The sequence below is a fragment of the Globicephala melas genome, chromosome 15 (genome assembly GCF_963455315.2).
Source record: "Globicephala melas chromosome 15, mGloMel1.2, whole genome shotgun sequence".
Taxonomy (NCBI): domain Eukaryota; kingdom Metazoa; phylum Chordata; class Mammalia; order Artiodactyla; family Delphinidae; genus Globicephala; species Globicephala melas.
Genome location: NC_083328.1, coordinates 36,608,550 through 36,620,774, shown reverse-complemented (window position 1 = coordinate 36,620,774; position 12,225 = coordinate 36,608,550). Strand labels below are relative to the sequence as shown.

Below are 12,225 nucleotides of genomic sequence, written 5' to 3'. Positions count from 1 at the left end.
CCAACCAGCGCCCGCCGCCCCACCCCCGACCAATCAGCGCTCGCGCCCAAACCCGTGCCCTCAGTTCGCCCCGCCCTTCGGCCAATCAGCGCTCGCGGCCACACCGGTGCCTCCTTAGCGTCCCGCTGCCGCGGATCTGAGGGCCCCCTGAGAGGCACCTGCGCAAGAACTTCAGCCTCTCTCCGGGGAGCGGGGAGCGGGCCGCGTCCCGAGGCCGGGTCAGCCCCGAGGCAGCCACTGGACAGCCGCTCCCAAGAGGACGAGCGCCGCGACTCCTGGGCACCCGGCGGAGTCCGCGGGACGGCGTTCCGAGGTAGTTGGTCCTCTCCGGGTAGCCTTCGGCGTCCGGTGGCCTGCCGGGCAGAGTCCACGTGACTCAGGGGGGCAACAGGCAGGAGCATGGCTGCCACCAGACCGCTGTCCCACTTCTGGGAGTGGGGGAAGAACATCGTGTGCGTGGGCAGGAACTACGCAGACCACGTCAGGGAGATGCAGAGCGCCGCACTGAGCGAGCCGGTGCTCTTCCTGAAGCCGTCCACCGCCTACGCCCCCGAGGGCTCGCCGGTCCTCGTGCCCGCCTACACCCGCAACCTGCACCACGAGCTCGAGCTGGCCGTGGTGATGGGCAAGCGCTGCTGCGCCGTCCCGGAGGCCGCAGCCATGGGCTACGTGGCCGGCTATGCCCTGTGCCTGGACATGACCGCCAGGGACGTGCAGGACGAGTGTAAGAAAAAGGGGCTGCCCTGGACTCTGGCCAAGAGCTTCACGGCCTCCTGCCCGGTCAGCGCGTTCGTGCCCAAAGAGAAGATCCCTGACCCTCACAACCTGAAGCTCTGGCTCAAGGTCAACGGCGAACTCAGGCAGGAGGGTGAGACATCCTCCATGATTTTTTCCATCCCCTACATCATCAGCTACGTTTCAAAGATCATGACCTTGGAAGAAGGAGATGTTATCTTGACCGGGACGCCAAAGGGAGTGGGTCCCGTTAAAGAAAACGATGAGATCCAGGCTGGCATACACGGGGTCGTCAGTATGAGATTTAAGGTGGAAAAGCCGGAATATTGAGTGTATCCAAAGCACCCTAACTTCTTAACACGTTTCAGGGGGAAGGGGAACAAGATAAAAGCAAGAAAAGGTTATTTAATGTGATAATCCTTTAATGAGAAACCAATTTTTTAAAAATGATTGGATTGCTATGCCTCAACTCAAGGAAGATGGACCGTCGGAGAAAAACCTGATCTAGAAGAGCTGGGCCAGAAATGGAAATGAGAAGCAGTGCCTCCTAGGAAACAACAAGCCAAATGTTCAGAAAACTTACTTTCCTTTCCTAAAACTGGACCGGATAAGACTTCAGTGGGTCATTCTGCGACCACGTGTTCAAGACTTAAAATCTGCAAAGGAAATGGAAAAGCACGTTTCATCAGTGTTTCCCAAAGTTCCTTGATGATGAAAATCATCTGGAGGTATTTGTAAAAGTAAAAATTTCCAAATTGCTGGGCCATCCCAGGCCTAATATATTAATTAATGGAATCAATCTCTGGCACTCCAAGTGATTCTTATCATGCAAATGTGGAAAAACACTACTCCACATAGTTAATTAAAAGTTTTATTTAATAAGTGAGCAATTAATGAAAACCTCACTTGTTTACTTAGGGTGTGTATTCTGGCCCATAGATTCTGAGTTCGGGAGATAATTTTGAAACTATTGTTTCCCAAATAAATATGCTGTCTTTTGTGTGACCTAAAAGTGTACATTTTTCCCCCCAGTAGTGGTTAGGAGGGACACATCTCATTAAGGGGCTTCAGACCTTGGTCTTTGGCCTCCAGAATACTGTGCTTTATTAACAGAGTTAATCAGCACCTGTACCCGCACCCAGCGATAAGGAAGCTTCAGGGAAGTCAAACTGCCTGGGAGTGCTGCTTTTGCTCTCACCTGCTCCCTTCTCTGACAAAAAGCTAAGTGAGATGCACAACACAGCTATCAGAGTGCCTGGCGGAGTCCTTTAGGCTTAGGCAGGCAGGAGCTCCTGCTATTAGCCTAAACAGAAGGCACCTGCTGGCTCCTAACATTTATTGAGCACTTAGTACTACTAGGCACTGTGCCAAGAGTTTTCTGCGTATTATTTAATCCTCAACAAAGCTGGAGGGTGGTATTATTACTACCATCCCTGTTACACAGACGGAGACAGATTTAGAAGCTAGCCAGCCTGGCTGTATGGTCACTCAGCTAAGTGGCAGAGACAAGATGTAACCCAGCCATCCCAAGACCAAATCCTGAAGTCTTTTTTTTCCGTATTTTTTTTTATTGAAGTATAGTTGATTTACAATGTTGTGCCAATCTCTGCTGCACAGCAAAGTGACTCAGTTTTACACATATAGAAAATTTTTTTTAAATATTCTTTTCCACTATGGTTTATCCCAGGAGATTGGATATAGCTCCCTGTGCTATACAGTAGGGCCTTGTTTATCCATTCTAAATGTACAAAACCTGAAGTCTTGACCACAACGCAGGCTGCGTCTTTTAAGTAGATATATTAGAAAGTTCAAATGTTTAGGTCTTATGCAACCTAAACTTTATGCAATTTATAATTTATTATGAGGAAGTGTCATAGTTGGATTTGTTTATAAAATGTCATACTATCTTTTATCTTTTTTGTTTTGTTTTTTTGGCCACATCCGGGCCACAGCAGTGAAAGCCCAGAATCCTAACCACTAGGCCACTGGGGAACTCCCTTTTTTTTTTTTCTTTTTTTTTGCGGTACGCGGGCCTCTCACTGTTGTGGCCTCTCCCGCTGCGGAGCACAGGCTCCAGACGCACAGGCTCAGCGGCCATGGCTCACGGGCCCAGCAGCTCCACGGCATGTTGGATCTTCCCGGACTGGGCCACGCACCCTTGTCCCCTGCATCGGCAGGCGGACTCTCAACCACTGCACCACCAGGGAAGCCCCAGGAACTCCCTTCTTTTATCTTTTAATAACACTTCTTTTTTCAAATGCTTAAGCAATAGATGTTTATTATAGAAGACTCAGAAAATATGTATAAGCTAAAAACCAAAACACCCCAAATTTCATATGCACAGAGACAGTCCAAATTAAGCATTTGGTGTACATTCTTCCAAATCTGCAGATGTAATTGTGATCTTTTAAATAGAATTTGTTCATATCATACACTTTTCTAACCTTTTTTCACTATATATCGTGAGTATCTTTTCATGTCAGCACATTTCAGTGATTGCATATGATGAAGTCAGTCCTCCATTTTTGGTCATTGAAATATTTTCTAATTATTTGCTAGTAGTTATTTCCTTTGGCTAGGTTCCCATAGTGGAAGAGCTGAATCAAGGGTATGCTTATATTGAGAGTTTATTAGTAAAACTATCAGATATGAGGTCCAGCTGAACCAAGTCTACCAAGCTGACAGATGTGAAAGCAACCTAAAGGTACACAGCAGGAGCAGTGTTCACATATGGCCCCCTTGGGTGGACAAGCCAGCATCCAGATAATGTACGGTGCCCCTGAGGTCAATGTTCACCCAGTGGTGGCACAAGCTTTGTCACAGACGGCTGCTATCAGCATTGCAGGTATAGCACACAAACTCCTTGACTGCAGGAATCAAAAAGAGAGATACCAATTCTCATAATTCCTGATGTTGCTAAAATCGCAATAATCCTAATACCCAGAAAGTACATTTTCACCAACTTTTATTTTTGAATAAATTTAAACCTACTATAAAATTGAAAGACTAATGCAACAAACTCCATATACCCTGCACTAAATTCAACAATTGTTGACATTTGCTATGTTCATTCTCTCTCTTCCCACCCCACACCCTGTGTGTATACACACACACAAACGAACACGTTTTGGAAAACTGAAAACTGGAAGTGAGTTGCAGAAACACTCTACCCTTTCAGCATGCATCTCCTAAAAATAAGGACATTCTCCTATATAGTCACAATACCCTTATCACAACTTTTTAAAAATCCATGATATTATTAGTTCATATAGAGTATATGGCTTGACATCTGTTCTTCTGGACTTTTTTTTTTTAATTGTTCGTTAGGCATATACTGTGACTATCTTTCCAGGTCGGTGCATATTTTCATAACCACTTTTAATGACTGTGTCTTAGATCATGTACCCCAGAAGCAGAGCCTTAAGTGGGGATATTTGTTAAGGTGATTTTTAGGAGTGCTCTCAGGAAAATGAAGTGAAGAGGAAGTAGAAAGGGCAGGGAACAAACTAAGAAAGAACAGGGTCTCAGAACTGGAGATGAGTTTCAGTCCACTGACCATCCCAAGAGGATGTCATTGCCAGAATCTGCTCCCCCACCTCTACTGTAACTTCCCCAGGTAATTCTCCAACCTTTATAGAAGCTGAGGGCTAGGTGCCTACCAGAGATCTGGGTGGAGCCCAACACTCCCCTAGAACAGCAGTGCCCAACGTTTCTAGCACCAGGGACCGGTTTCATGGAAGACAAGTTTTCCACAGATGGGGGGGAAGGGGAAGAACGGTTTCCAGATGATTCAAATGCATTACATTTATTGTACACTTTATTACTATTACATTGTAATATATAATGAAATAATTATACAACTCACCATATTGCTGACAGGAGGTGGAGCTCAGGTGGTAATGCAAGCCATGGGAAGCAGCTGTAAATACAGATGAAGCTTCGCTCCCTAGCAGGCCACTCACCTCCTGCTGTGTGGCCCGGACCAGGGGTTGGGAACCCCTGCCCTAGAGGTTGCATAGGTTTCAAATGCTTTGCAACTAGAAACAATGATGCAAGGAACATCCTCCATACACATTATTTGGCACTTGTTTTTTTCCTTAGGGAAAGTCTTAGAGGTGAAATTTATTAAATAGTTTGCCGGTTACATTTTGATACTTTTCCCCAAATTGCCCAGGGGAAAGGATATACTAATTTGTACTTGACAAGAGTGTTAAAGAATACCTTTTTGCTCACACCTTAGCCAACACTGGGTATTGTGGCTATGGTCTTTTTAATTTGCGTTTCTCTGATTAATAGTGAAGCTGATATCTTTTCATGTGTTTATACAGTTATCTTTTTTTTTTTTTTTTTTTGCGGTATGCGGGCCTCTCACTGTTGTGGCCTCTCCCGTTGCGGAGCACAGGCTCCGGACGCGCAGGCTCAGCGGCCATGGCTCACGGGCCCAGCCGCTACGCGGCATGTGGGATCTTCCCGGACTGGGACACGAACCCGTGTCCCCTGCATTGGCAGGCGGACTCTCAACCACTGCGCCACCAGGGAAGCCCAGTTATCTTTTTTTTAATAAGTTTATTTTATTTATTTTTGGTTGTGTTGGGTCTTCGTTGCAGCGCATGGGCTTTCTCTAGTTGCGATGAGCGGGGACTACTCTTTCTTGAGGTGTACAGGCTTCTCATTGCGGTGGCTTCTCTTGTTGCAGAGTACAGGCTCTAGGCACGCGGGCTTCAGTAGTTGTGGCTCTAAGGCTCTAGAGCTCAGGCTCAGTAGTTATGGTGCATGGGTTTAGTTGCTCCGCGGCATGTGGGATCTTCCCAGATCAGGGATCGAACCCGTGTCCCCTGTATTGGCAGGTGGATTCTTAACTACTGCACCACCAGGGAAGTCCCCACAGTTATCTTTTTAACAAGACTATTGGGCACATCTTTGGTGTAAATGTTGGTGTAGGATCTGATTTCAAGGAAGTTTTATATTTCCTTTCAATACAATTCATATGCTAAAACCTTCATATATTCTAAAGGGAAAGAGTAAAGTAATTGTAAATCTAATAAGATACTAGAAAAAAATTCAAATTATAAAAGCAGAATAGGCATAATACAACAAATATATTGTCAAATATGAGTGCCGATGATATTGCTATACCTCGACATTTACAATAACTGGTACTTATTGATCATATACTAAGTGCATGAGTCTAAGCACTTTACATATACTAACTTATTTAGTCTTAACAGTTGCCCACAGGAGTTGGTATATTATTATCCCCATTTACCAAAGGGGAAACCACAAATGTGGAGAAGCTTAGAGCTGGAGTCCATCCTGGGAGTAGCAGACGGGGTTGAGCCTGCAGCCACAGAGCCTGCCCACTCAGCCACCTCCACATCTACCTCCTCTAACTTGGCCTTCATGTCCCATTTGTAAAGTAGGCAAAATAACAGTAATTGCATAAATCAGATAATATAAATAAAGTGCTTATTACAAAATCCATCACATTAAAAAGTATTCAATAATGTAACATTGTTGCAGCAATTTAATATCTAGAAACTTATCCCAAAGAAATAAGAATGTGGGGCTTTCCTGGTGGCGCAGTGGTTGAGAGTCCGCCTGCCAATGCAGGGGACACGGGTTCGTGCCCTGGTCCGGGAAGATCCCACTTGCCGCAGAGCGGCTGGGCCCATGAGCCACGGCCGCTGAGCCTGTGCGTCCGGAGGCTGTGCTCTGCAACGGGAGAGGCCACAACAGTGAGAGGCCCGCGTACCGGAAAAAAAAAAAAAAAAAAAATGTGGCCAAAGATTTAGCTATAGCCATCATTTGTAATAGCAAAAAATGTGAAACATTTTAAATGTCAAATGTTATTAGATTGGTTACATTCACTATCATATACTCATATAATAAAATAATATGTAGCTATTGAAATTATGTAGAATATTTAATGGCATGAAAAGTTTATTATAAATTATTAAGTATAAAAGCAGGTTATAGTATAACCTGTATTTGTAAATCATATGTTTTTAATTTTTTGGTTTTATTTTATAAATTATATGCTCTAACATAGATGGAGAGATGATAAAAACTCAGGAAAGACATTTACAAAAATGTGGATGCTTGTACACAGATGTTCAAGTAGCTATGATTGGCTAATCACAATAGCCAAAAGGTGGAACAGCCCAATTGTCCACCAAGATATTAATAGATAAACAAAAGGTGGTACATTTATCCAATTCATACATACTACTCAGCCATAAAAAGGAATGAAATTCTGACACGTTATAAAATGGATGAACCTTGAAAACATTATGCTCAGAAAAATAAGCTAGACACAAAAGGACAAATATTGTATGATTCCATGTATATCAGGTACCAAGAATAGGCAAACTCATAGAGACCAAGTAGATTAGAGGTTATCAGAAACTGGGGGAGGGGGAAATGGGGAGTTATTGTCTTAATGAGTACAGAATTTCAATTTGTGATGATTAAAAATTTCTGGAAATGGATAGTGGTGATGTTTACAAAAATTGTGAAAGTACTTAATGCCACTCAATTGTACACTTAAAAATGGTCAAAATGGTAAATTTTATGTGATGTATATTTTACCACAATAAAAAAACAAAACAAAAACACATTTATAAGAAAAGAATATATTTCCTACCAGTTTAAAAAAATTGGAAAAAAAAATTGGGATGGGAGATTATGGGTTTTCTTTTCTTTCCTTTTCCTTTTTTTTTAATCATTTTCTCTAATTTTTCTACAATAAACACATAAAACTTTATGATAAAAAAATATTTAAAAAGCAAAAACAACTCCAGGGTTCCTCAAGATGAGTAATAGGTGGATAAATATATATTGTGTTTCTGCCACGTACAGAGTATTGAACCACAACAACAAAAACCCTCACCAAAGCAGAATTAGGAAAGGAAAACTGTATTTAAATGAACCACTAATAGAAGATTAGGAAAAATTATATAGTCACCAAACTATTTATATAAAGCAATATAAAACATGTAGATCAGAAGTCACTAGGACCAGGAAAAGCAGCTTCTGGAGAGCAGCAGAGAAATAGAGATCCTGGACAGGGAGTTGTAGATTTTGTGTTGATGGGGCAGAATGCTTCTTTCTTTCATTGATACTTCAAGTACCTGCATTCTGGCTAATCTACAGCCAAATTTTAGATACTGACCCGTTTGTAATCTTCATTCTGTGAATGTGTAAGTTAAGTAAGCTCTGTGAAGCACCTCTGATTCAGTGTGGCATGACAGCTAGCCCTGTAGATTCCAATTTCATCAGATGAAATAAGCAACTGTGATGTCCCTCTAGTGACAGGCATGGGGTCTCCTTAGTTAAATGCCAGCGGACTGAGAGGTCACCATGGTAGCAGTGAGGAAGTCATGCAGAGCCCTCTGCTGCCCACTAGGCCTTCACAGGCCTTGGTTAGGCAACACTAAGTACTGCATATGCACCTACTTTGAGAATGCTGGTATTTTGTACCTGTATTATGCAGTTGAGGCTAGTGGTGAAACATCCAGAGCAGCTGAGGGCCATGGACTATAGGAGCCCAGACAGCTGGTTCTGGCACCCAAAGTGCCAGGTGTTGGCACTTGGAGACCTGCTGCTGGAGGTCAGAGCCCCAGGAGGCCTGGCACAGCAGCGCCGGACACACTATCTGGGCCAGGCATCCTTGTCCCTGCACCACTCTCCTTCCTTCCTTCCCTGTCCACCTGCACAATTCACCCTGATTAACACACCTATCCCCTCCCCGAGGGAGAAAGGAAGGAAGCCCTTCATCAGGTACACTTGATATTTGCACAACTATGATCAAGATCTTCATGACTTCATTTATTACCACAATTTAGACACACTAAGTGTCAACTAATATCCCTCCCCCATGGCTGCATATGGTTAAAGCCAGAGAAAACATTACTGACAAGATAAGTTTATCTCCCAACACCAGCTTTATAAAAGAATTTCGTTCACTTACTTTTTCTTTTTTCACTCCTGTGGTAGGTGAAGTGTAGCCTTTGAAGTGCCAGACCCAAATTACGCTGGACAAACCTCCCACACTGTGGATCAACACTGACCGCAGTGGTGGGTCTTTGCCCTGAAGCAAGTGACCAGTGACCGGAGATGGTGTGGAGCTGAGCAGAGCACTCTGGGGCTGCTGCAAAGGCAGCTGAAGTGGAGGGGCCGTCGCCCTGTCAAAGCAGAGCAGGTCACCCACCCTTCCAAGTTCCTAAGACTCGTCACCGCTTGTGAAACTTCTGAAGCTGGTCTTCCCCGAGTTGATTCAGACTCACAAATGTCAAGCCTGAGTCAGCAAGCCTTCACAAGCATTGGGTAGCTCTGATGTGTCATCAGAGAAAGTAACCGACTAGAAAAGCTCTACAGTGATCAAAACAGTTGTACAGCATCACCCATGGACTTCTGCCGTCCCCACCCGGCACTGGGAGAACCGGTCGTCCGCGCCCATCAGCTCCAGCAAAGTAGTCTGAGCCATGGCCACGTTGTTTTTATAGGTTCTGATCTTTCTCCAGGCAAACAAGACAAAGAGGAAAGGGGCTTAAGAAAAATCATTCATATCTGTGGGAAAGATTAAACTTGTTTATTAATTCATGCAAACATTTTCCAACTTGGGAAGAGAGAGAGGGCAAAGCCAGTAGAAAAGGCCTTCTAAGAAATGAATAAGAGGGGGATTTTAGGATTTACTCTTAACTGACTCCAGGGGGAAACAGAATAACAATTTACAGAAACATTCTCACCACATTTGAACAAAATACAATTTTATCTGTAATTTTCAAACTCATTTTCCACTTTAAAGGCGGTTAAAACTTGTATTCTTTTCCAGAGTTTAAAATGACGTCTGGTTTTTAAATATTTCCTTGTCCAGACAAGTTCCTACTTGCCTCGATAGGATCTGCGAGCTTACAGGAGAGCACACTCGCTCTCAGTCCACCCCTTGCTCTATGAGATAAAAAAAACTGCAGGGAGAAAAAGAGAGTTAGTTTCTAAAATCACCTGGTATACAACGCTGAAAACCAATGACCACAAATAGAGAACAGCAATGAGTTTTCTTTACAGATATGAACAAATACTTCAGTGAAAGCTGTAAGACAATGGAAAGAGTTCCAGTCTCAGGCAGAGTTGGGAGAAAAATTATAGATCTGGCTTCTGACAGTAATTTTGTAAAAATCCACATCAATTTTTCATGACCTTTTTCTCAGGTAGGAAAGTTGGCATTTCAAATCCAACATATAGAAAAATGGGCTTAAAGTGTGTTCAAACAACCAATTGTGACAGACGTGAACCCGCAGCAGTAACGTGACCTGTTAGAGCACAACAATATCATGATGCAGTTGATTAATAATGATGTCTCACTTTTTACAATTTACAAAGCACTCTCACCAACATTTTATTTAGTATAGAGTGGAAGGACACATCAGCTAGGCACTTTAATTTCCTTCATTAATTAATGAATTGAATTAAATCTTTGACATGTATTCATTTTATTTTGTATGAGTCAATTTAACCTTTTTGAAAATTATTCTTCAACATTAATGTCAGATCTTACAAGGATCTGTGATACTAATATCACTATGTGTTTTAAAACATTGAAATGAATAACTCACTTTGAAATCCCTCCAAATGAACCACTTTAAGTAGCCATTATTTTTAATTGAAATATGATAAATATACAAAATGTCCTATATGGAAATCCTTTGTTTTTATCTTATTAGCAGAGCAATGTAAGTTCTTATTTTTTAAATTACATGTTCTGTTTTAACTGATTTATAACAATTGAAATTGTATTTGAGGCTCACAATCTTTTTTTTTTTTTTTTTTTTGCGTTACGCGGGCCTCTCACTGCTGTGACCTCTCCCGTTGCGGAGCACAGGCTCCAGACGCGCAGGCTCAGCGGCCATGGCTCACGGGCCCAGCCGCTCCGCGGCATGTGGGATCCTCCCAGACCGGGGCACGAACCCACGTCCCCTGCATCGGCAGGCGGACTCTCAACCACTGCGCCACCAGGGAAGCCCGAGGCTCACAATCTTTATTACATTTTGTGATATAACCACTACCTGCTTGAAATCTTTGTTAAATCTGACAAATATCTTTTTAACATATTCTTTGGAAAGGTACAATATCCATTTACTTGAGAGCAATTTGTTGCTATATTTGAATCAAGTTTGGGAAACTATAAATAAGTTACCATGAATTTAAATTGATCAAACTCAGAGCAACTGGCACCTCCTGTTTGGAGGGAAACCACAAAGTTGGACAAGGATCTGAGTATATGCTGATTTGGGTATAGACAATATACAGTATTTAGGTGGATTCATGCAAATGGTGGAAGAGATGCAGTGTATTACTGTAATTTTCCCCCTTTGGCCTAGTAATGAAGAGGCCTCAAACTGAGGTCCTAGAAATATTGTTGAGGCCATTGGTGACTCCATGTCTGTAATCTATTCAGATATGCTTGAGGCTGCAAGGAAAGGAAGCCACAGGAAAACAGGAAAACCTGCTTACGAGGCTGAGATGGAGCAGACCCAGTGTTCTCAAAGACTCTTTCAGGGTATCCATGAGATCAAAGCTATCTTCATAATAATATGAAAATGCTCTTTGCCTTTCTTACTCTCGTTCTTTCACCAGAGTGCACTGTAGTTTTCGAGACTACATGACATGAGATATCATTGTTCTAACTGCTAAAAGAATGTGTGCTCATGAATACATTTAAAATTTTTCTCAATGTTAAGTTCTAGTACAATGTTGACAGATATAACTCACTTAAGAGCTCAAAAATTTTTAAGAGTGTAAAAGAGGAAATATCTGAAATAATGTAGACTGTGTAGCCCTATCTCACCTGTGACCTGGGGCAAGAAGCAACATTTCTTGGTCCTATTTTCCTCATTTGCAAAACAAGGGGAGTTTGTCCCACTGCCCATTTTACACTTTTAACACTAAGGTTCTGTGGCCTTCCAACACTGAAGTGTTGCTATTGCTGCGGGAGTCTGCTCTGATCAGAGTTGTAGGAGCACAGAATTTTAGAGGCTTAGAGAAGTTAATTAACTTCCCCAGGGTCACATAGGCTGAGGAATGGTGGGACTGGGAGTCAAACCCAAGTCTGTCTCACCGCAGCATTTAACTTGCTATTGAATACTGCTCACTGAAGTGAGGAGCATCGCACATGGGGGCGGGGGGGACCCAGCTTTGACTCTAAAGCCCAGTTCCTAGCCTTGGAGTTAACATTAACGCAGTTAATATTTTCTTTGTTGGTCTTTTTATTTTGTATCATTTATAACTTCTTTATACTATATGAAAAAAGCTGATTACTTCCACTGTTTCTATGGTAGCCAAATCCTTCTGCACATCTGGGAACTGGGCATTATTAAAAATAACAAATTCCTGGGTTTCCCTGGTGGCGCAGTAGTTAAGAATCTGCCTGCCAGTGCAGGGGACACGGGTTCAAGCCCTGGTCTGGGAGGATCCCACATGCCACGGAGCAAC

The 12,225-nt window shown here is 42.9% G+C and overlaps 2 protein-coding genes across 5 annotated transcripts in view; one reads left to right on the top strand and one right to left on the bottom strand.

Moving 5' to 3' along the window:
- The first annotated feature begins 101 nt into the window (after positions 1 to 101).
- FAHD1 (fumarylacetoacetate hydrolase domain containing 1) lies at positions 102 to 10,535 on the top strand. Its single transcript, XM_060285657.1, has 2 exons — positions 102 to 1,463; positions 8,731 to 10,535. The coding sequence occupies exon 1, from the start codon at positions 400 to 402 to the stop codon at positions 1,063 to 1,065; it is 666 nt and encodes a 221-aa protein (XP_060141640.1). The 5' UTR covers positions 102 to 399; the 3' UTR covers positions 1,066 to 1,463; positions 8,731 to 10,535.
- The window catches only part of MEIOB (meiosis specific with OB-fold), a 29,565-nt gene continuing 26,650 nt past the window's right edge, over positions 9,311 to 12,225 (bottom strand). For 3 of the 4 annotated variants that reach the window (XM_060285629.1, XM_070043774.1, XM_070043773.1), the window contains one exon: positions 9,311 to 10,046. In XM_060285629.1, the coding sequence (XP_060141612.1) occupies positions 9,927 to 10,046 (120 nt within the window). In that variant the 3' untranslated portion in view covers positions 9,311 to 9,926. The remainder of the gene's footprint in view (positions 10,047 to 12,225) is intronic. The other variant, XM_030851777.2, reaches the window with a different exon arrangement.

What these genes read in the sequence shown, in the direction of transcription:
- FAHD1 (XM_060285657.1), top strand. Translation starts at nt 400, where the DNA reads ATGGCTGCCACCAGACCGCTGTCCCACTTCTGGGAGTGGGGGAAGAAC.